The 22,424-nt window shown below is 38.1% G+C and overlaps 1 protein-coding gene across 1 annotated transcript in view; it reads right to left on the reverse strand.

The window, feature by feature from the left end:
* Positions 1-3,790: 3,790 nt before the first annotated feature.
* apc2 (APC regulator of WNT signaling pathway 2) overlaps positions 3,791-22,424 on the reverse strand; it is a 53,785-nt gene continuing 35,151 nt past the window's right edge. Inside the window, exons 5-15 of the mRNA XM_056468096.1 lie at positions 21,620-21,728; positions 21,346-21,459; positions 20,933-21,028; positions 18,860-18,949; positions 13,496-13,877; positions 13,278-13,376; positions 12,095-12,234; positions 11,885-11,962; positions 11,669-11,785; positions 11,362-11,576; positions 3,791-11,274 (exon numbers count right to left, since the gene is read on the reverse strand). Coding sequence (XP_056324071.1) covers positions 5,718-11,274; positions 11,362-11,576; positions 11,669-11,785; positions 11,885-11,962; positions 12,095-12,234; positions 13,278-13,376; positions 13,496-13,877; positions 18,860-18,949; positions 20,933-21,028; positions 21,346-21,459; positions 21,620-21,728 — 6,997 coding nt within the window. The 3' untranslated portion in view covers positions 3,791-5,717. The remainder of the gene's footprint in view (positions 11,275-11,361; positions 11,577-11,668; positions 11,786-11,884; positions 11,963-12,094; positions 12,235-13,277; positions 13,377-13,495; positions 13,878-18,859; positions 18,950-20,932; positions 21,029-21,345; positions 21,460-21,619; positions 21,729-22,424) is intronic.

The following is a 22,424-nucleotide window of genomic DNA, read 5'->3' on the forward strand; positions in this document are numbered from 1 at the left end:
TTTCTGAATAAATTAAATGTATTGTACATCCAAAAATGAAAAGTTTGCCATTATTTACTCATTCCTTGACTTGTTCCAAACTAGCTTGAGTTTTTTCTATTTCTGTTGAACACAAAATAAGATATTTTGAGAATTTAGCCAGTGACTTCCACACTATTTGTTTTATTCATTCATTCATTCATTCATTTTCCTTCAGTTTAGTCCCTTGTTTAACAGGGGTCACCACAGCAGAATGAACCACCAACTATTCCAGCATATTGGAACAGCATATAATACTCAGTATTGTAGCACAACCAATGACTTGTATATTGAGATTATATAAGGAGTTTTCACATTAATTAAATAGACTTTATTTTATTTTGATATAGCCAGTTCTTTTTACATACAGTTCAGCCGACCGACTGACCCATTTACCCCCTTCTATAAACACAACCGACAGGGTTTTCAAAAGCAATTTGGCAAAAGAAAAGCCATTGCAGTCACATGATTTCACCACATTCTGCGTGTTTTTTATTTATTTATATTAGTTTTAGTTCTTTGCCAGACTCAATCCCTGTTGTTGTGGTCAACTCTGCTCCATGTCCCAAGTCCGCCAACATACACGCTGAGCTACAGGACTCAGTTGTTGCAGTGGAAAAGCCGTCCACACGGAGGTAAGCAGTCAGCTGGTAGCTCTAAAAGCAGCAGAAGCCGTCGGCGGTCTCATCCCATCCCACAGTGTTCATATTAAAGACAAAATGCAGTCAGACGTACCTCTGGCTACATAATTCGCGCTCTCTAGAAATGTAGACGGGTTAATTTCCACAATGAGCCTGTGTTGGATCATCTAGTTATCGATGGACCTTTTATTCCAGGTGCAGAGCGACAGCAAAGTTGACTTTTATGTGGTCTTGGTGTTTCAGGAATATTTCAGTTTATTTAGTCACATATTTTATATTATGTATGTAATAGCTTTAGACTAAGCAGGAGTGTGTTCACATGTCGCATCTAAAAGGACAAAAGTGGTCTGCATATGTGTCATTATATATATTATTTCTACTGTTATTACATCATCATTATTGAAGTCACTGTTGCCTGTCTTTAATATTAAACAAACTTTAATATATTGATATTATGATTATGCCCATGAATGCTAAATACTATTTCAATACTCTTCAGACGGTCATTGCTGTATAAACTCATTCCTGTTCTTTCCATTTATGTTCCACTGTTGTTTTGTGTTTACTGAATATGTTGTATGTTTTGAACTCTTAATAAAAAAATCAAGCTGAACATTTGTGTTATGTTAAATGTATCTTCTTCAAAATGAAGTCTGGTTATCTGGGTACTCTTGTACTGGTGTTTTCCCAACACAGTGCAATCAGATTTACAGAAATACTGCTCTGCATATTGTGATTGCCTGACTAAACAGCAAACATAAAAAAAAATTAAAAACAGCAACTATACAGAGCATTATTCCTATGATTTATCAAATTAGCCATTAAATTGTATTTTATGAATGTCTGCCCCTATAGGGTATCTAAACCCAACCGTCACAGTAATGTCAAAAATATGAATTATTGTTGTACAGTGTCACAAAAAAGTATGCTATGTGTATCCGCAGCTGCATCCTATAGACCAGTGTTTCCCAACCCTGTTCCTGTAGGCACACCAACAGTACATATTTTGGATGTCTCTGTTATCTGACCCATTAACTTCAGGTTTTGGAGTCTCTTTTGATGTTATGATAAGATGATTCAGGTGTGTTTGATTAAGGAGAGGTTGAAAATGTGGACTGTTGGTGTGCCTTCAGGAACAGGGTTGGGAAACACTGCTATAGACTTCACCTTCACTTTGAAATCAAAATTGACAATGTTTATTTCGCTAGCTCTTGATGAATAATTAGAAGATTAGTAATATTCAGAGTCCGCCCGTTTGCTTCTGCATTTAGAGCAGCACTTTTTTAGACCACACTACATGGCACCGCTTGATGAGTTTCATTTCTGTCATCTATGGATCTTCAGGCTACTGACTCGTCACTCAATTACTTTTTAGACAAAGTCATTTGAATACAATATTAATGATGTAATAAGTCATTAATTCATTCATTTTTGAAAGCAACGCACCCAACACTAGTTAAAATTCTAAGGTTTAAGTTATTCATATGCTTTTTGAACATATTCACAGATAAAAGTGATGCGTTAATAAGTCTGCCTTGTTAAACTCTGCAGGAGTGCGACCAAAGTTTGACTAGTAATCAGTAATTAACATTATTCATGCATTCATTTTCTTTTCGGCTTAGTCCTTTTATTAATCAAGGTTCGCCACAGCAGAATGAACCGCCAACTTATCCAGAATATGTTTTAGGCGTGTTTTATGCAAACACCCATACGCTCTTGTATTCACACACATACACTACGCCCAATTTAGCTTATTCAACTTTCCCCATATTCAAAATTCCCGCTGCGCCACTATGACGTGTAATTAACAAATTTTAGGGGGGGTCTCTAAAAATATTGACAATGTGTTATTTTGACGTGCGATTTCAGTATTGTGTAATGTGATCATTGATTATTATGTGTAAAAATGCAAAATATAATTTATCCATGCATGATGGCGATTTACACCACTTAAAAAGATACATGTGAATACTTATCACTGAAAGAAGTTATTCAAAGATGATTCCTTGGATTTACTCAATTTTTTACGTTAAGTGGTTGTAAACAATTTATTTGGGCTGAATTTAAACAAATAAATTAAGTTGAACATTGCTCAATTTAATTTGTTTGTTTAAATTCAACACAAATAAATTGTTTGCAACAGTTTTGCATGCAACACTTTTTTCAGTGCGGGTTTTTTATTTGTAATAAATTTGCAACAATATGAAAAATATTTTTTCACATTGTCATTATGGGGTATTGTGTGTAGAATATTTAGGAAATAAATAAATGTAATCTATTTTGAAATAAGGCTGTAACATAAAAAATGTGGTGCAAATTAATTCTTCAGCCAATCAAGGGCCTTCCGTGGGCCCTAGGGCTTTAGCCCCACCTAGCCCTTATGTTAATCCAGCCATGGTTATTGCCTATACATATTAACTTGCTATTATATCCTTCATTATAATGAATCCAATATATAAATTAAAACTGTCCAATTTAGATCGTTTAGCAGGGCTGGTAAACGAGTATCGGCTATATTGACTCTGTCAGATAAATAATGTCAATCATCTATGATGACTGTTCAGTCTATTGTATCGAATGGGAATCGGAAACAATGTTCCATATTAGTGAAATAGTATACACTATTGTTTATTGTGTAACATATTTATTAACAATATATATATAAATATATTGATGTCGATGTCTGAGAAGACCTTAATAACATTAACATCCGTCATAACCATATATGGTTGGTTTGCCTAGATTGTGTGTGGCTGAAACGTGTGTAGGTCTTCGGTTCTGCAGCTGCATATTATTGGGAGCAACAGCAAGGAGGACTGGAGGACGACTGGCTTGATTTGGCCAATGGCATCAGGATTACAGACTCTGAAGTACAGTACAGTCAAACACCTGGCAGCGCAAAGCAAATAGATTTACTTCTAAAAGGCTTACAGTAGGCTTATGCTTTAAATACATTTACAAAGACGAAAACAAAAATGTTTTGAAATTTTGGCTTTCGTTTTTTTGTTCGTGTTTGCCAACTATAATAACCTTGTTTGGAACCACTTGAGGTGTGAGTAAATTTTCAGTTCTCAGTGAACTATTTCTTTAAGATTGATATGATTCAACAAATGACACTTGGAAAATCAAAATACAGACACAGATTTTATGAGAATGTTTAATTGAGCACTTCTAACCCCTGGCCACAACTGTTTTAACTGGTAGTCTACACAACATTCTCTCAACATTCTGAACCCAATTCATGCTTTAACAAGACCTCTTGTATTTGCAGTAATTTTTCCCCAATTGTTAATATTGGTTTAGTGTCGCATCATATTGCTTAATTCTGACCACCACTGTTAGGTGTCATTACACATTACAGCTTTGACACGTCAATTTTAGTACTTTCTACTATAGTTAGACATTAAAGGGATAGTTCACCCAAATATCAAAATGACCTTACACTGATGTAGACTTAAACCTTTTGTTGAACACAAAAGAAGATATTTAGAAGAATCCTGGGATTCATCGACTTCCAAAGTACAAAAAAGGAGTTAGTGGGCATCAGCTACTAGATTTCTTCAAAATATCTTTTGAGTTCAACTGAAAGAAGAACCTCAAATAGGTTTTGGTGAGTGAAGGATAGTTTGTGGAGATTTTTTTTGGGGTGGGGGGTGGGGGGGTGAACCATCGCTTTAATTTTATACGTGCACAGCAGATGGCATCATGACTTACAGCACATCTGAAACATAGTTCACTTTACCATTCTCAGAACTTTCAAGGGCAGATATGGCATCAGTAACCATACTTTTCCGAGAGAATGCATGATTTCTGACTAAAAGAGATAAGTTGAGTGAAGCTGCTATATTACATTTATAACTAAGACCATGTAAGTACTGCACCTCACCAAATAAGACAAACACTTGTGCTGGCTAATTGGCCATAATCAAACCTACACTGATCATATGACTACAATATTTGCTTGTGTAGCTGCAATTTTGGCAATAGGCTTTGGTTGAATGGAAGCCATTTGGAACATTATACAGCAGTCTTGTTAGAATTCAGACCAACTTATACTGTGAACAACACATATTTATCTCAATCCGGAGAGTTGCTACCCATTAGCTTGCGTTTAAATACTGAAGCATAATGTGACTCTACACAAAATGACATTATGAAAGCATTCAGTATGCAGGAATATGTACAGTATTACATATATATTACATAATTTGCAAGTACACTCGACAGTTACACAATTTTATAGTCAAAAACAATGCAAATGTGTTGGTAGAGATTTGTAGTTAAACTCAGTATGTCATTTTCATTGAAAAACAAACTGCAAAGTTAACATCAAAGTGTTTACAGTGGTTAAGTGTGTATTTAGCATGCTATTTTGAATATAGGCAGAATTACGCCTTCTGGGAAGCATTTAACTACAGTTTTAAATCAGTATTTACAGCAGTATCACTACATATCCATGACGATTACATTGATAGGTTTGTGCACATTTTACTTATTGTAGCTATATGTACCTGGAGTAGTAATAAGTGAAGGCAATAGGCTTGTTTAACCTGTCAGGGTGGCAATAAAGGCATGTGCATACATGGTTCTCATACAACAGTCTTCTGGTTTGCAGATGGCACATGGTCTTTTAAAGCATGTCACTGTTTTTGGAGAATGGTTTGCATAATGTTCTGAATGTGGGCCATAATTTCAGTGGATAGCACAATCTGAGACAGTCTCAATGGTTGACAAATTGTCCAAGTAGCACAAGCAATAATTAATATCACTGTACAAAAATAGATATATATATATTAACAAAAAAAAAGTAAATAAAACGTTATATACCCTCACTTGTATTATGGTTAGGTTCATCTCGTGAATCCAGTGAGATTCTATTGTACATGGCTAATCATTCACATCCACACTTATCTTTTTTTGAAATAGGTCAAACCCTCTGATGCATAAGCATTAAATATCAGAGGTAAAGAGAATTGAGTAGAGAGCTTTTTAGAGCATCAGGTATCAGCATAGTACATTGTCCAGGCCCGGAAATGTTTACAGATCACAGTTTCTGCTTTACGCTTCACGTTTGTCCACTGTCTTTTCAGACATCGTTGTAGCTTGACCCTGAATCTGTGGAGAGCAACCGACCATTGGGCTAGGGATGTAGTTGAAAGGAGTAACTCTGACAGCTTTACTAGGGGAACTTTGTCGGAAATGGCCAACACCACTGCTGTGGGTACTTTCCGTCGACTGAAAGGTAGCAGTCGATGCTGTGCTGTAGTTTTTAAGAGATCCATCAGAATCTCCATCTTGTAGAGTATTCCCAAATACCACTATTTTCTTGGGCAGGGCCATCTTTGCGGCCTCCTCTGTAATGCTGAGCCCTTTATCAATTGTGGGAGAGGTGCTTGAGTTGGTTTTGTTGGCTGAGTAGTCCTCAGTTTGAACAGTTGCATCACTTGTTTTCCGTGATGCCAGTGTAATTGTCGGCAGTTTTCCTGGTAGTGGTGGTGGCATCTGTTTGGTGCCCTCAGGTGAAGGTAACAGAGGCAATGCAGTGGGTGGAAGGGTGCTCTTTAATATTTGAGGAACATCCTCATCACGGATCCTTCTCCAGGTCACTTTGTCTGCATTACGCATTCCAGCCCTCTGTTGCCTCTGATTTGCGTTTCTTTCACTTTTAGCTCGTCCACTTGAATCAGAGGATGAAGAGCGAAGAGAGGAGCGGCTAGTGACACGACTTAAGACATTTATGCTTGGTGACGAAGAGTATCTTTTGAACGTGTCATCCCTCTTTTCTCTTGGCTTTGGGCAGGGGGTATTTCTCTTTGAGGCCCTGCAAGGACTTTCCGAGCTTGTTCTTCTAGCTGGTCGATTTACAGTGACGTCCCTATCAATGGATGTGGCTCTTGATAAGGCCATGCCTTGTCTGAGAACCCTCTGTTCTTGATCTTGTCTTTGTCCATGAGTTACAGGTATTCTTCTTGGACCTTGAACAGCTTCTTTAAGTTCCTGACAACGGGACGAGCATAAGAAAACCGCTGGTGCTCCTGGACCTGATCTTCGAGGTGAGGCATGCTGCGATGTTGGGACAGAACGAGAAGAAGCATTGTATCTTGAGACTTTTGATGTTTCTTTAATAAAGGTTAGTTGTCTAAGAAAGCCATTTTGATCCGATTCACCACTACGTGAATGACCTGATGTCATGCGAACCAAATCTATTCGGTTTGCTGGTAGAATTCTTTTCCCTGACATCTGTGTATTTTGTCTGCTGATGCTAGTGGGCTGGTTGGTTACTAAAGGTGAAATGTTTCTGGTTTGCCTCGATGGATTCTGCATGAATGGTATTCTGACAGGGGATTTCTGTGTTTTCCTGTCTATAGGAGATTTAGAGTTTTGATCAATGTTTGAATTTCTTCCTCTACTGTCTGGTGGGCTGGATGGTGCTGATGCCACCTTCTCTGTTCCTTTTATAGGAGGCTGGGAGGTTACTTTTTTCTGAGGTTGCCTGGATGGTGTTGAACTTTGCGATGATCCTGATGATGAGCTCTTCGGTATCCTGGCAGGTGGTGTTGAGCTTCTTTTGGGCAAAGAAAACTGAGTGGACTCCATGGGTTGACCCAGTCTGTGAAGGCTTCTTGACCTATGTTGAGCTAGATTTGGATTTTTAGGGGCATCTGCTTTTGGTGACACCTTTTTAGGTGGTGGTCTCTGAGAGAGTGTTGTCTCCTTTTTGGGTGTGTATATCACTGTTCTACCCCTGAAGACCATAGGCAAGTTTGGTACAGGTTTACGAGGGGCAAAATCAAGTGGTTTATTGGCCTTTTTGTCATCTTTGTAAATTTTCTTCTCTTTAGGAGTAAAGCTTGAACCCGACATAAATGACAAAACCGACTCAGACTCTGATGAAGGTTCCTGGGACTTTGAAGCTTGTAACTTGGTAATGATTGTATTTGCTCCTTCTTGTATTGCTCTCCATTCAACACTATTGAGATCAGAGTCTTTGTCTGATGCCATGTCATCACTATCTAGGTCATTATCAAGACCCCTGTCCTCTGCTGCTTTCTGAAGAGTAGCTTTTTGTTTGTGCTTTTTCTCAGCTTTTCTTTTTCGGGCAGCTTGCCTTTTCTTATGTTGTGGCATAGCAGATGTTATGCATTTTATCAAAAGATCATCTTCTGAATCCATGCTGACTGAACTAGGTGAGCTGTTCTCTTCAAACTGGTTGAGGTCTTTCTGTGACTTTGGATGGCACTGGAGGTTGGATGTTATGTTATGCCTATTCTTTATCCACGTATGTTGAGGATTTTCGTGTTCCTCAAATTCAGCATCACTTAAAGAACTAAGAGAGGAACTCAAAGAGTAGCATGGAGGTGCTTCTTCTAAAATTAGATTTTGTTTGATTCTGTGAAAACCATTTTGGCGGGACTGATAACTGTTGACTTGATCTTGTATGTTAGCATTTTGTATTATATTGCTTGATTCATATTGTTGTTTCCGTCCAGTCCTATTCATCGGTCCATCATGTCTTTGCATTTTATGACAAATGCCTTCTGTAGATGATGGATGATGCCTAGACTTTAGGGATAGAGTGTTTTCCTGCACATGACTTAGATAGCAGGTTTTCTGATTTTGGTACACCTCAGTGTTTTGTTTTCTCATGGGAATATCTAACTGTGGCATACTTCTTGACAGATTCTGTCCTTGGTTTTGAATTTGCCTAACTGGAGACTGGCTTTGAATTCGTTGCTGGGTCATTTTTGCTGCCATCTCTTTACTTTGTATTAGTAATCTCTGAGTGGGCACCATTCTTCTGATCGTTTTGTTCAGTTGATTTGTGGCTAGGTGAGACTGACATGCTATTTTAGTTGGTTTGTGGAAGCGAGAGAACATGCGTAGGTCTTCAATTCTTTTTGCCTCAATATCAACAAGCTCTTGTGTCTCTTTATTTCTTCGCCAGTCTTTCATGCTTTTAGTTCTGGCTGGATATTGAAGAGTTTCATCACTCAAGGAAGTGGTGCTTGAGAAATTGATGGGTGTACCTTCTGCAGAGTCTGTGTAAGAAGAATCATCATGATAGATTTCTTTCGAAGACATTCCAAGCTTTTGTCCTGTACACATTTGATTGTTTTTGTTCTGCAGCACCATATACACTGGCACAGATTTTCGAGCCTGCAAGTTGATAACTTGGTTTGAGAGACTGGGTATCACAGTGGATCTTACCTTCTTAAACCTGGAAGGCATGGCAGAATTAATGCACTCTTTGAGAATTTCAATGTCATCATCTGAATTGCCTTCACTATATTGGTCTTCCATGTCCTCTTCTTTTTCAGACTCCTCTGGATCATTGTCTTGCTGGTTTAGCAAAGGAGTAAGTTTGAGCTCCACATCTTTTTGAACATAGTGTTCATGCAGTGGAAGAGCACTCAGACTTGAGGCACATGAGAAATTCTCAATTGGTTTTTCCACAGTGAAATAGATCATTGTGTCCAAATCCTGAGGTAGGTTAAACCTTTCTTTAAAGTCTGCGATTTCCATGAATTTGCGCAAACTACTCTCCCATTGGCTTCCTACACCACTAAGATTCTGAGCATCTGCTCCACCTGACTCTGGACAGCATGGAGTTTTACTGCGACTAGGAGGCATTGTTTGTCCAGGGCTGTCTGGTAGGTCACTGGGGCTTACAGTTCCACTTATCATTTCACTACATGGATCACTCTGAATAGAGCTGGCAATTGAAGGAGATTCAAAGCTGCCAAGTGAGCTTACTGAACTACAGCGACTCATTACAAGAGGTGTTTCGTGAATGTAGTTGTCTGAAGAACTGGATGGTGTCCTGTCCTCAAGTATTACTGGGGACACTCCTCTAAGGAACCTCTTCTCATTTTTGATTGTACCAGAGATCTCAATTGGATCAGAGCTACTGATTTTCTGATCAGTTACTAATAACTGACTGTCACTCAAGTCATCAAGTGTCTCATTCTCATCCTCTTCATCTTTTCTCTCAATATTCACATCTTCTACCTCTATAATTTCTAATGAGGAGTCACTTTCTAGCTCATTTTCAGTTTGACTTTGTCCATCAAGAGCTCCATCCCCAGAAGATAAAGAGGACAGAGAACTGCAACGAGAGAAGCATATTGGAGTGTTTTCTACAGAATACTTCTGAGGAGTTTCCAGCTGTCCTATTGTGGGACTTCTTGCAGAGCATATTGGGGAAAACTTGCTAATACTTCCGCCAGTCATTACTGCTGGAACCCAAGCTTGCCTGCGCATTGCTTGAGCTGCCTGAACATTAATTGCAGTCTTTGCAACACCAAACTTGGCGACACTCTGGATGAGTGGAACATGCTGATAGGAGGGAGACAACTTGACAGTTGGTATGCTAGTTTCTGAAGACACCTTGGTTGAAACAGTTGCAGGGGTTGATATAAATGGCTCTTGACTTTTCTCTGTATCTGTGGATCCCGAATCAGGCAAAATAGCATCTTTGTTTGCCTCAAAATCTCTTTCAGGTATCTCATTTTGACACATGACTCTTGAAATATGTACACCACTACTCAGGGGTTCCTCATGAGCTACCTTAAGGTCAAGTTTATTTGGACGTCGTTGTTCTGTTGGTCTCGCAGTGGGATGAGTCTGGTCTTGACTGCCACAATAGCCATCACTGATGCTACCACTGTTAAGACTGTCATTGGATAAGCTCGAGTTTGTTGTTTTAAGACGCATAAACGCATGTGCTCTGCTGAGACGCTCTTTAGGTGAAAATGTGCTGCTATCTGAGAGAGGACAAGGGGAGCATGAAATGGCTCTTGCCTCATGAAGCTCATCTGGCCCATAATTCCAATCCAAAAAATGATCTTCTGAACTGAGACTGAAGCTGTCCTCTGATGATGTATGCATGGTAATGTCATCTACCAGTTTGTCAATTTTAGCCACTGTGTTGGTGATCTTCTTGGCCAATTTTTCAGCTGCCACAGTCACTTCGTCATCAGGAGGTTGTGATCTTTTACTGTCTGTTTGAAAGGTTTCAATGTCTTGTTCAGGCTCCCCTTCACGCTTACGAAGCTGTGTATTGAGGAAGTTAGTATTGTTTAAGAACATGGAGAGCATAGAAAATGTCCCAGTGTCCAGACTGGTTGATACATTAGGTGCTTCATCATCATCAAAACAGCCAGAATCTGAGGCATAGTCCTTTGCTAGGCTTTCAATATGCCTCAATGGTTTGTTTATATTCGCATGCTTGAAACTTTGCTTCTCAAGTGAGTCAAATGTTTCTGCTAGATGCTTTGCATCTAACTCAGCCTCTAATGCTTTCTGCTTCCTCATGTAGAGGGACGGCATACAGGATCCTGGAGATATAACGGCTGTATCTTTATATTTGAGTGGACGATTTGTGAGGAGGTTTCGCAGAGCTGCAGCACTTCCCATGGCTATCATTTTGTGCTTTGAGTTGATGAGATTGCGTAGCATGCTTACAGCTCCCAGATCCCACAGTAATTCCTGGTCTTTTGGACTTCGTGCAGACAGGTTCCAGAGGGTTCCGCATGCATTACTCACAATAGTCAGACTGTGAGATCGTAAATGCTGTAGCAGAGTTGCAAGGCAGTTATGATCCCTGAGGATTTGCCTGCAGTAGAAAAACAGGTGAAATTTAAGTGACATCACTGATATTTTAAACAAGAGCATATTTTGTAAATGTGATTAAACATCATACCTGTAATCATCTCGGGTGGCGATAAGGCTGGACACATTGCGCAGAATGCCTCCACCGCTCTCAATAATGGCCAGTGAGTTGGTTTGGCATCGATAAGTCAAAGTGCTAACCAAAAAGCCAAGAGCACCATCAACGGAGCAAATTGCCACCTTATTCTCAGTGCTGTGCGCTGACAAATTCCACAGTGCACTTAACACACTCTTTAATGTGGATTCCTGTGGAGAAGACCATAACAAGTTTCATACTGAGTGGTAATGGAACATCACTTTTCTCTAAACAATGGAAATCATAAAGAAATTGATTGTACCTTTGTAGCCTGCAATGCACAAGTCATAAGTCCCGACACACTGCCGACATCCCTCAAAGCCCTCTTACTATTGATATCAGCACGCCATGACAAGTTTCTCAATATACTTGACACAACCTAAAAGTAATGACAGATCACAGAGATGTTGTAGGCCAAATACTGAGAAATGGTTGAATAAAAAATACTATTGAAACTATTGAAAAGTAGCTAAAGTACCTGTTGTAATTCTTCGCTATCTGATGCTAGCTGTGCAACAATGGCTTGAAGACAATTTTTCTTTGAGCAAAGTGTAGCCTGAAAAAAGTAAATAAAGATCATTTTGTCAACATCACAAAAAGACAATTTAAAAAAAACCGTCATGTGTCATTAACTGCTAAATTAATAAACTTTTATTTTAGACATTTACGCAATCATTCGAAAAAGTACCTTATTTACAACATCTCCATATGTAAGATTAGTGACTGCCATTCCTGCGTAACGCCGAAGAGCCATATTGATTGGCTCATTGTGCATGCCATAAAGTTCTTGGTCCAGCTGCATTAGCTCCGCAATAGCTTGCAGGCCCCCTAAAATATGCAGAATTAACATTTTCAGTGTGTTTTTTCTTCACTGCAAATGTACACTACCTGACAAAAGTCTTGTCACCTATTCAAGTTTTAGGAACAACAAATAATAACCTGACTTTTAGTCAATTGGCATAAGAAGTGGCTTTTATGAAAGGTAAATGCCTCTAGATTACATTTATTTTACCAAAATAAAATATGATCATGCCTTGATTTTTATTTATTTAATTATGACCTTAAGGTCTGACTTTGCTAATATAAAAGTCTTGTCACTTAACAGAAATAATGTACAGTATGGAATATAAATCATGGTGCAGTGGGGAAAGAACTAATATTGTGTATGACTCCCATGAGCTTGGAGGACTGCATCCATACATCTCTGCAATGCCTCAAATAACTTATCAATAAAGTCATCTGGAATGGCAAAGAAAGCGTTATGGCAGGACGTACACTGTTTATCAAGATTCTTTGAATTCATAATTAATGCCTCCTCTTTCATCTTACCCCAGACATGCTCAATAATGTTCATGTCTGGTGACTGGGCTGGCCAATCCTGGAGCACTTTGACCTTCTTTGCTTTCAGGAACTTTGATGTGGAGGCTGAAGTATGAGAAGGAGCGCTCTCCTGCTGAAGAATTTGCCCTCTCCTGTGGTTTATAATGTAATGGACAGCACAAATGTCTTGATACCTCAGGCTGTTGATTGTACCATCCACTCTGCAGATTTTTTGCACTGCCCTATACTGAATGTAACCCCAAACCATTATTTTTCCTTCAACAAACTTGACTGATTTCTGTGAGAATCTTGGGTCCATGTGAGTTCTAATGGGTCTTCAGCAGTATTTGTGATGATTGGGATGCAGTTCAACAGATGATTCATGGGAAAAATCTACCTTCTGCCACTTTTCCAAATGATCAACTAGAAGTCAAGTTATTATTTGTTGCTCTTACAACTGGGATCGACGACAAGACTTTTGTCAGGTAGTGTACTTATGTACAACTAACTCATACTCTTGGGTCTGTTTTAAAGAAACCATAATCACTTACCTAGTTCATTCATTGCCCTGCGATACTCTTCCTCAAAAGATAACTTCATTATTGCACACAAGGCCTGGCATATCTGGGGATCCACTGGCTCCGGGATTTCTGATGATATCAAAGTGAATCCGTTTTTTATAAGGTATAACCATTTTTGTTTCTTATAAAAACTTTTTGTTAAGAACAAATGACTGCTCATGTAACACGTGGACTTCACCAGAGCTTACCTGTGGTTTTGCTACCACCAGGTGAAGGGGTACTTAAATGGTTCTCAATCCAGTCCCAGCCATTCTCGCAGTGGGAGCGAATCTGCTCCAGCACATGAAGAACTCTCATCTCACGTCGTGCTTGACCCTCATCTGGCTGTGAATACACAATGTTGTGCAGTGCAGCACTGGCTCTGGAACGGGCTTCTCGACTGTAGCATCCTGTCCCAGCTGCCTCCCCGGTGCCCCCCTCGTGCAGTATTTGTACAAGCAGCGGGACACAGCCAGACTTGCGCATAGCAATGCAGCTTTCCTGTGAGCTTGACATTGCCAGAAGGGTACGGGACATTTCCTCCCGATCTCTGGAGGCCAGCATGGAAAGTAGCCAAAACACCATCTCCACCTGTAACCCAAATATAGTGTAACTACAGTTGACATATAATATCTTACAGTTCGTTATTACTATTGTTTCTGATTCTAGCATGTTCAAACATGAAATTAAATAAATTGTCATGGACATTAATATATTTGTCAAGCTACTTTTGGAAATAATGTTAAAATGTATATATTGTCCTATGTAAGGTGACTTCTTGGCTAAGGTACTCTTAACAAGTTACCTCTAAACAAGTTTCATATCATGTTTCATATCAAATATATCATGTTAGGCCCCCTTGCATTAGGAGAATAGGAGAAATTTAAGTGCTATCACAGATATTATATTTTTTTCAGGTTTTTTTTTTTTACCTTTAATGGACAGGATAGTGGAGATTACTATGGAGCTAATAATATGGCAAAATAATCTGAATTTGAATTGTGTTCATTTGATTTATTGACAATTGTAATGTAATAAATCAGAATTTTCATATGCCGTTAAAAGTTGCTTTGAATTTGAATTTCTTAATTTGAATTTCATAACTTGAATGTTGAACATCTGAAATTTAAGACAACTGAATTTTTCAAGGCTGATTTTTTTATAAACTTCAGATTTTTTTGTGTTCTGAATTTATAAACTGTTTGAAGTCATAAATCCAGTTTGTAAAAATACAGTTTCAAATTTTCAAGATGTAGAAATTCAGAACCTCAAATTCAATATCTTAAATTGAAAACCAGAAATTCAGATCGTGAAATTCAGATTCAGCAGAAAGTAGGTCAGGGGTCATCAACAGGGAAGAGTAGACGATCACATAATAAATATATACATGCTTCAGTGAACTAAATTCATATATTTAATTCAATTACATCTCATTGGTTAATCAAGTTTATTTATGCTTTCAGTGTATTGAGGGATAAAGAGCAGATTCTGACCTATACTGTAACCTCTGATGGGTTATTTCAGCAGACACATGGCTCTTACACCTTTACCAATATCACATATAAGGACTTATCAAGCACCTGCATTTTCAGCCTTTTCAGATGCTATTTGTTACAATATTCTATAGTACAACATAACATATAGTACAGTATTTTAAGGAAAATTTTTTATGCTATGTTTGCTCAAAGCCCATTATCAACACTGAAATGCTGCCTCTTTTAAATATCATCTATTCACATCTAATATGTCATATTTAACCTTACATTTATATTTATTTAAATGATCAGAGTTTTCCATTTATTCAAAAATATTACATTATTTTTGGCTAAAATACATTAAAACCAAAATGTCCAATGAGTGGTGCCAAATCTCTCTCTTTGTCACTGAATTGTTCATTCAGATTTGTTTGAGTCGGCTCATTTTTAAATAAATTAAGTGACTCACTATGAATGACTCGCTTAGAGAGTTCTTGTTAACCTCATTGGTTAAGTGCTTAAAACTTTGTTTCAAATGGTAACAACACAAGAGATGTTAAAAAGACTATATTGTGAACAGAGTACAGGGAAAGCCACCCGATGAGTTTTCAACATAATATTTGTTTTATGTGACCTGAAACTGAAAGCAGCCTTCCCCACACTTAAAGCTAAAATACATATACACAAATACATAGAGTTAAATTTTACATTAGGCTATATGTAAATAAAAAACATTTATTTTTACCTATTTCCAGACGCCCCCCAAACTCCCACTCTCATAATTCGCACCCTGTTAATCATCCATAACTATGAATCAAGCAGAGGTGAGTGATTCTTAGTTGGACTTTTCTGTGTTGGTCTACTCTTCCCTGTTGATGACCTCTGACCTACTTTCTGCTGAATCTGAATTTCACAATCTGATTTTCTGGTTTTGAATTTTAAAGGGCACATAGTTTACCTCTTTTTTATGATTTAATATTAATATTATGGTTCTTCTGAGTGTGCCAGTTTAGGTTCAGTTTAAAACACAATTCAGATTTTTTTATTATAATGTGTTAAAAAGTGTCATGTTGGGGGCGTGTACACAGTTCGCTGATTTATGGGTGTGTTGCTTCACATGTAAATTAGTTTCGGCTTCCCGCCAACGTAACAAGGGCGCGGGGCCATGAGCTCACCCGCTCTGCGTTTGCAACAGAGTCTGACAGGCAGACTACAAGAAGGAGCTTGAGTGAGAGGATCACCATTCAGTCGTACATATACAACTCTGACACAGACCAAGCAGAGAGTTCAAAATCATTTGTGTCTTTGTACAGTTTACAGCCAACTGTGTGCTAGTTTTAAGTGCCGAGCTTGTACACAGAAACTAATAACCACGCACACTGAATTAACTTTGACTGAGGCACCGGATGCGCCACTCGAAGCCGCGACACGGCACACCAGACACTCTCTGTGGCGCACCAGAAACATGAAGTGTCCCGAATCGTCGCGCCACCCATTTTTGAATTCTAAACATAGGTTTCTGCAGCGGTCCGTGGCGCCCAGCTGTCAACTTGAGTGCACCCTGATAGAAACCTATGTTTAGAATTTTAAACTGCATGCTAGTTAAGATCACAGGGAGCTTCTGGGATCGCGAGAAATGCAAACGACTGAAGTATAAGGTAGACTCAATGAGAAGTACACATGTTTGCAAACCTACCTAAAGATACAACCAATAATTCCGATTAGAGCGATAATGTGGAGAATATTGATCTTGTGTTGAGCCCAATGAGCCTTGCATCTAAAAGTAGAGCTAGGGTGTTCCTTTAGTGATATCGCTTCGACTCACGCTGAAAATGGCGGACGTGAAACAACAAACTGAGGATATGATGACGCACCTGTCAATCAATATTGGTGGGCGGGGGGACCGCTCTCCTACGTAAAGTTGCGGTCGGTTTGAAAACCGCTCCAATTGGTCCACTGTTTTTTATGTGGTTAAATTGAAAGAAAAGCACTGGGTGTGCTTATATCACCCCAATATGACAGTCTATACACCATACATGCACATATGTCTGTCCAAACAGCTTGAAAAGTCGATTTTTTTTTACCATAGGTGCCCTTTAAGATACTGAATTTGATGTTCTGAATTTCTTCATCTTGAAAATTTAAAACTGTATTTTTACAAACCTAATATCTGCACACTGTGAATTCAGAAAACAAAAAAATCTGAAGTTTGAAAAAACGTTTATAAAAAATTAAGTCTTGTCTGAATTTTCAGAATGCCTCCACTGCTCTCAACAATGGCCAGCAAGTTGGTTTGGCATCGATAAGTCAAAGTGCTAACCAAAAACCCACCACCCTGACTGTTTTAGATGACTAATTACACAATATCAATTTCAAGTAAACCTGAGGAATGGTGATGAGAAACATTATTAATTACACATGTCGTTCCAAACCCAAGAACCCTTCATTCCAATATCTGAGAGCTTCCTCATCTTCCATAGAGAGCAACTTGTTAAAAGTTCAGAAAGGTACCAAAGTAACACTTCCAAAACGCTAGCTAGCAGTAGGTTTTTATGTTCCTCTGTGTCGAGTTTCTTTGTTGGTGTTTTGTTTTTTCTGAACGCTACCTTAATGTAAAAGTCGCTCATACTCACTCACTTTGAGGCAGGAAACGGAGGATGTGCAACAACTTTAATCATAAGGTAGATACAAAACAAAAGTTTCCATCTGGAGGTCCTTCATGGGACTCGACACTTGTAAACTGGCACACGACACTTGTAAACACTCGTTCTATCGGGTTCGCACAGCTCTCGGCCCTGCCCACACTTATCAGCGATACCAAGCCGACCAATCACAGTGCTTGCGCTACACGTCGTTGCAACGTGTAGTTACATTTTTTGAGAGGTGCGCGTCAGCTAATAAATTTACAACTAATAAAGTTGTAAATAACGTTCAGTTTGTTGCACAGAGCAATCGTTTGGGAGTTGTACGGGAAGTATGATTTGCATGTGTGTGTTTTTTCCCAAAGTGATGGCAGCCATGAGCCGCACTCTGCAGTGAAAGTGAAACCGGCGCGCACATCATTTAAATGATCATATCACATTTTAGAGTTATGATTACGACAAGCATTTGATATGTTTTTTTTAAATGTTTAAATGTTTTTTAAAAATAAATGTTTACTGGATCAGTATAAGTACTCTAGTCTATATAATGTTGAATATAATGCAAGAGGTAATCTGATAATGACATAATAATGTGTAATAATGTTGTCAGTGACAAATGACAAGCCCATGTCTTAAACATAATAATAATTCAACTTTAGAATTACAAATAGTTATATTCTGATGTCTTTACTATGAGTTAACAAACAGAACATATTTAAAGTCTGTTCAAGTCCACCATTCCAAGTCTATACAAAATTGAGCATTTTAACCAACAGTAGACCTACACATGGGCCTAATATTATTGTTGTTTTACCATATGTTTGAAAAATAACAATAGTAATAGCCTACTCATATTAACCTTCATTTTACATCTACAGAATTGTCAGAAAATCGTGATCTTGATTTTAAGCAAAAAAAAAAAAACGTGATTCTCATTTTAGCCAGAATCGTGCAGCTCTAGCATACGCGCATGCTTGATGCAGAAGTATAAATCAGCCTTAATACATCAGCGGTGGGACCAAGCGTGTTGCATTAACGTGTGGCCTATACTGACACTGAGAAGAAGAAACTTTTGAATAAAGCCTTTATTTTATTTAGTTTTATGTTTGCCAAAAGGACTTGTAGCTTGATATGATTCTAATTGAACCACTGAATCTGTGTTCTGAAGACAAACGAAGGTCTCAGAGGTTTGAAACGACAACATACTGTAGTTTTCATTTTTGGGTGAGCAAACACTTTGTTAGAATTTAATTCAAAGCATTTTATAGCATGGCATACATTTGTGTCAACCACTATGCTCACAAAAAAAACATATTGGCCATTAGAAAAAAAGGAATATATATATATATATATTAATTTTGGCTTAGTCCATTTATTAATCAGGGGTCAACGCAGCGGAATGAACCGCCATATATATATGAAACTTACTTTTTTTTCCCATATTTATAAAACTTACTTTGCTCCCTGCTTCTCCAGGAGCATCCAAAGTACCAGCATTTCCAGTATCCATTTCAGGAACAGATGCTTTTGGGAGGCACTCGATGCTCTGTGGAAAAAGAGAGCATGGATTAGTATTTGACCCAATTTTATACAGTAGCTACTTGGAAATTTAACTCAAAAATAGGCAAATGCTTATAGTAAGCGTGTTTAGCCGCACCTGTGGCAATTGAGACTCATTGTAAGTGCGCAATTATCTATTTCCTGTTTGAAATCTGTTTCTGTTGGACTGTGCATGTGCACACCATCTGCATTTGGAGAGTGAATCAGCACCAGCGCCAACGCACTAGATTCATTCTTGCATACTCAAAGCTATTACTATGGCAACATTTGGCAACAGTGCTGTGATCTCTAAACCACCAGAAAAGAAAAAGATATGGTGTTCTATCTGTGTGTCATGTTTTAAATGAATTAAATAATACTGATATTATTTGGAAAAATGAGAATGCACTTTTTGGACTGTCCAATGAAGGACAATTAAAACACATCTAAACCCTTTTTTCACTCATTAAAACTCATCCCAGAATGTACCCTAGGAAGTTGTAAGAAGGTCCACTGTGCAGTTATGTAATTAAGGTTTTGTTAACATTTTCGTCATATAATAGTCCACAGATTTGTGGTGATCATATTTAGACATTTTGTTGACTATGAGAAGCTTTGCAACTGCAAAGCCAATACGATTCCATTATGTTATGAGTTTATTATTTCAGATTTCTCAGCTTTATTAACAGTAAAGCTCAAGCTCATTGTCAGTCTGGTGCAGTGTTGAGCAGGCAGATGACTGTGCTGCAGTGGGAATCCCTTAGTCTCAGTGAGCTATGCTTCAAAATTATAGCTTCACACTTGCCAAGCATCCCAGTTACTGAGCAGCCAATAGAAGGAAGCTTGCAGAGGACAAACCCCCTTTTTTTTGCATAGCAACACTGGTGCCAGCCTGTGCTATGAGATGGTGCCAGGTGAGACCGGGCAGTGCAGCTGTAGAGAAAAAAAGAACATCCTAGAGGAACAAGGCCTCATATTTCATGATGTTTAGTTTTTTTTAATAGGTTGATTAAAATTACCAGCTACTAGCGTACCAAAAACAATCTGCACTTTTAGCTATATTTTGAAATGTAAGTCAACATTTTATATATTTATTCCTCTCTACAGAATGCACATATCTTTACCTAAGCCAGAAATGTCACATTTTTAATGTGATTTTTCCAGCACACTGGTTCAGTCAACAATGTTCTCTGCGGTTTTGTGTTGCCCTTGGCAATGACAAACCCATGGTAGTTTATAGCATCTATAAATTGTTCTGTACATTTGCCATTGCTGAGTATTTTGTTATCATTGTGTCCATCCTCACTATCCCCCTTGAATTTTTTTTTCAATTCAATCACTGACTTTCAAAACATTTAGAAAAATCACTGTTTCTGCATTGGGTGCTAAGATCGCCCCTAGTGGCAAATCACTGAACAGTTTTCATAGTTTTAACCTGATCTCAGATCAGTTTTTCAAGTTTGTAAATATTTTACTGAGGCATTTGTAAAACGAAAATGTTCTTAGTTAATTGTCTTGTTGTTCTGTTTAGCAGAGCCCATAAAATAAGTCTTGAAAACTGATAATAGAATGCATATTATGCATACACATAATGCTTTGTGATATTAGATACTAAGTTAAGAGTATTTGATAAATTATAGATTCAAGTTAATGCTTGCAATGTGTTTGAAAAAGCCCCTTTTAACATATGTTTTGCCTGAGTTTTTGGTATTGACCAGCAGATCTCCTAAACCTAGTGTTTTAAATGCTTTAGAATAGTGAATCATTCATTCATTCATTCATTCATTCATTCATTCATTCATTCATTTTCCTTCGGCTTAGTTCCTTTAAAGGCTGGATCAAAACTCTGAAAAACAGTGACTCTCATGACTGAACTTGTGTACGTCTGATGAAATAAATGACAGGTGAGGCATTTTGAGCTTAAACGTCATGGACACATTGTTAATCATTTTAGACATGATGCGATGCAAGAAGTGTGTGTATGTGTTACCTGTGTTTCAGGTAGAGCGCTCTTCTCTTGAGTACCTCGTGAGCTCTGGGCATCATGAAGCTCTTTCTCTAGCTGCTCCAACCGAGCAACACGGATCTGTATGCAGAAACACATACTGTGATTTTTGATGATGCTCATTTAAGAGTATATCATGATACACCACTATAATCTCAGTTAGTTGAGCCTTCATCCAATGTGGTCTTTATGATGAAGTGGGTTGTTTCAGGTAGTTAAAAGAAAAGGTTGAAGACAAAAACAAAACAAATCAACAACATTGCGCTGGATGTTTGACTGCGAGTTCTGTGGTTGATACAAGTGTGGCAGGCTTGTGACTGACACGTGACTTTTAAGCTGGATTTACAGCTGAATCTTTGTTGGTGAAACGTGGCATTAAATCTATAATCTGTTCTTACTTGTGTTCTCTGGACCATCTCATCACTGGTGCCGAAACGTTCCTCCATCACAGAACGCAGCTGCTGAGCTTCAAACTCCAGCTGCTGTCGGATAAAATCCACCTGCATAGAGAACTGTGGGGGCAAAAAATGTATCTTTAATAATCATACAATTAACGTAAACTGCACACATACGGTAACTTTGTTTCCACAATCAAAACAAGCCGAATCCATGGTCATTACCAGTAAAATCAAGTAACTCATAAGTGAGTAACTGGAGGTTGTTTAGGCTTACCGTATCGAGCCGCGGCAGTTCAGCCAGTCTCTGAGACAATCCCTGCAGCTGTGAGTAATACCACCGTCTTTCTTTCTCCTCTTTCTCTATTTCACTCAGCAACATAGTCCTAAAACACACACACACACACACGCACGCACGCACACGCACACACACACACACACACACACACACTGAAACTTAAATTCACTGTCCTCAACAAGGTTTAGGGGAATTCAATAATGAATATTCAAGTTCAAAAGACTATTTCTTTGATATGTTTATGTAAACATGGACTACGAAACCATAATTATAAGTGTCAAATTTTCGAAATTGAGATTTTGACATCATGTGAAAGTAATTAATGAGCTTTCTATTCATGGGTAATCTCTTGGAATAGTACAATACTTAGCTTATATGCAACTATTGAAAAAATCTAGAATCTGATAGTGAAAAATATTGAGAATCCCTTTCAAATTATCTAAATGAAGTTCTTAGCAATGCACACTACTCTACCTGACAAAAGTCTTGCCATAAATTCCAGTTGTAAGAGCAACAAATAATAACTTGACTTTTAGTTGAACTGACGTACGCCTGATAAAGGTGACCCGTATCGTACTGTACCACTCAGTGGAAACGATAAATGTCGTTAGTTGACATCATATGTCAATTTGCATATTTCCAACGTCATTGTGACCAACTGTTTATGTTTGTTTAACAGCCTATGGTTAATAAAGGGGTATATATATTTGCACTATGCTTTATATATGCATGTCAATTTAATTTAACGTACTGTATTGTTGTCTGAATACAGTATATCAATGTG

The sequence above is a fragment of the Danio aesculapii genome, chromosome 11, assembly GCF_903798145.1.
Source record: "Danio aesculapii chromosome 11, fDanAes4.1, whole genome shotgun sequence".
NCBI lineage: Eukaryota > Metazoa > Chordata > Actinopteri > Cypriniformes > Danionidae > Danio > Danio aesculapii.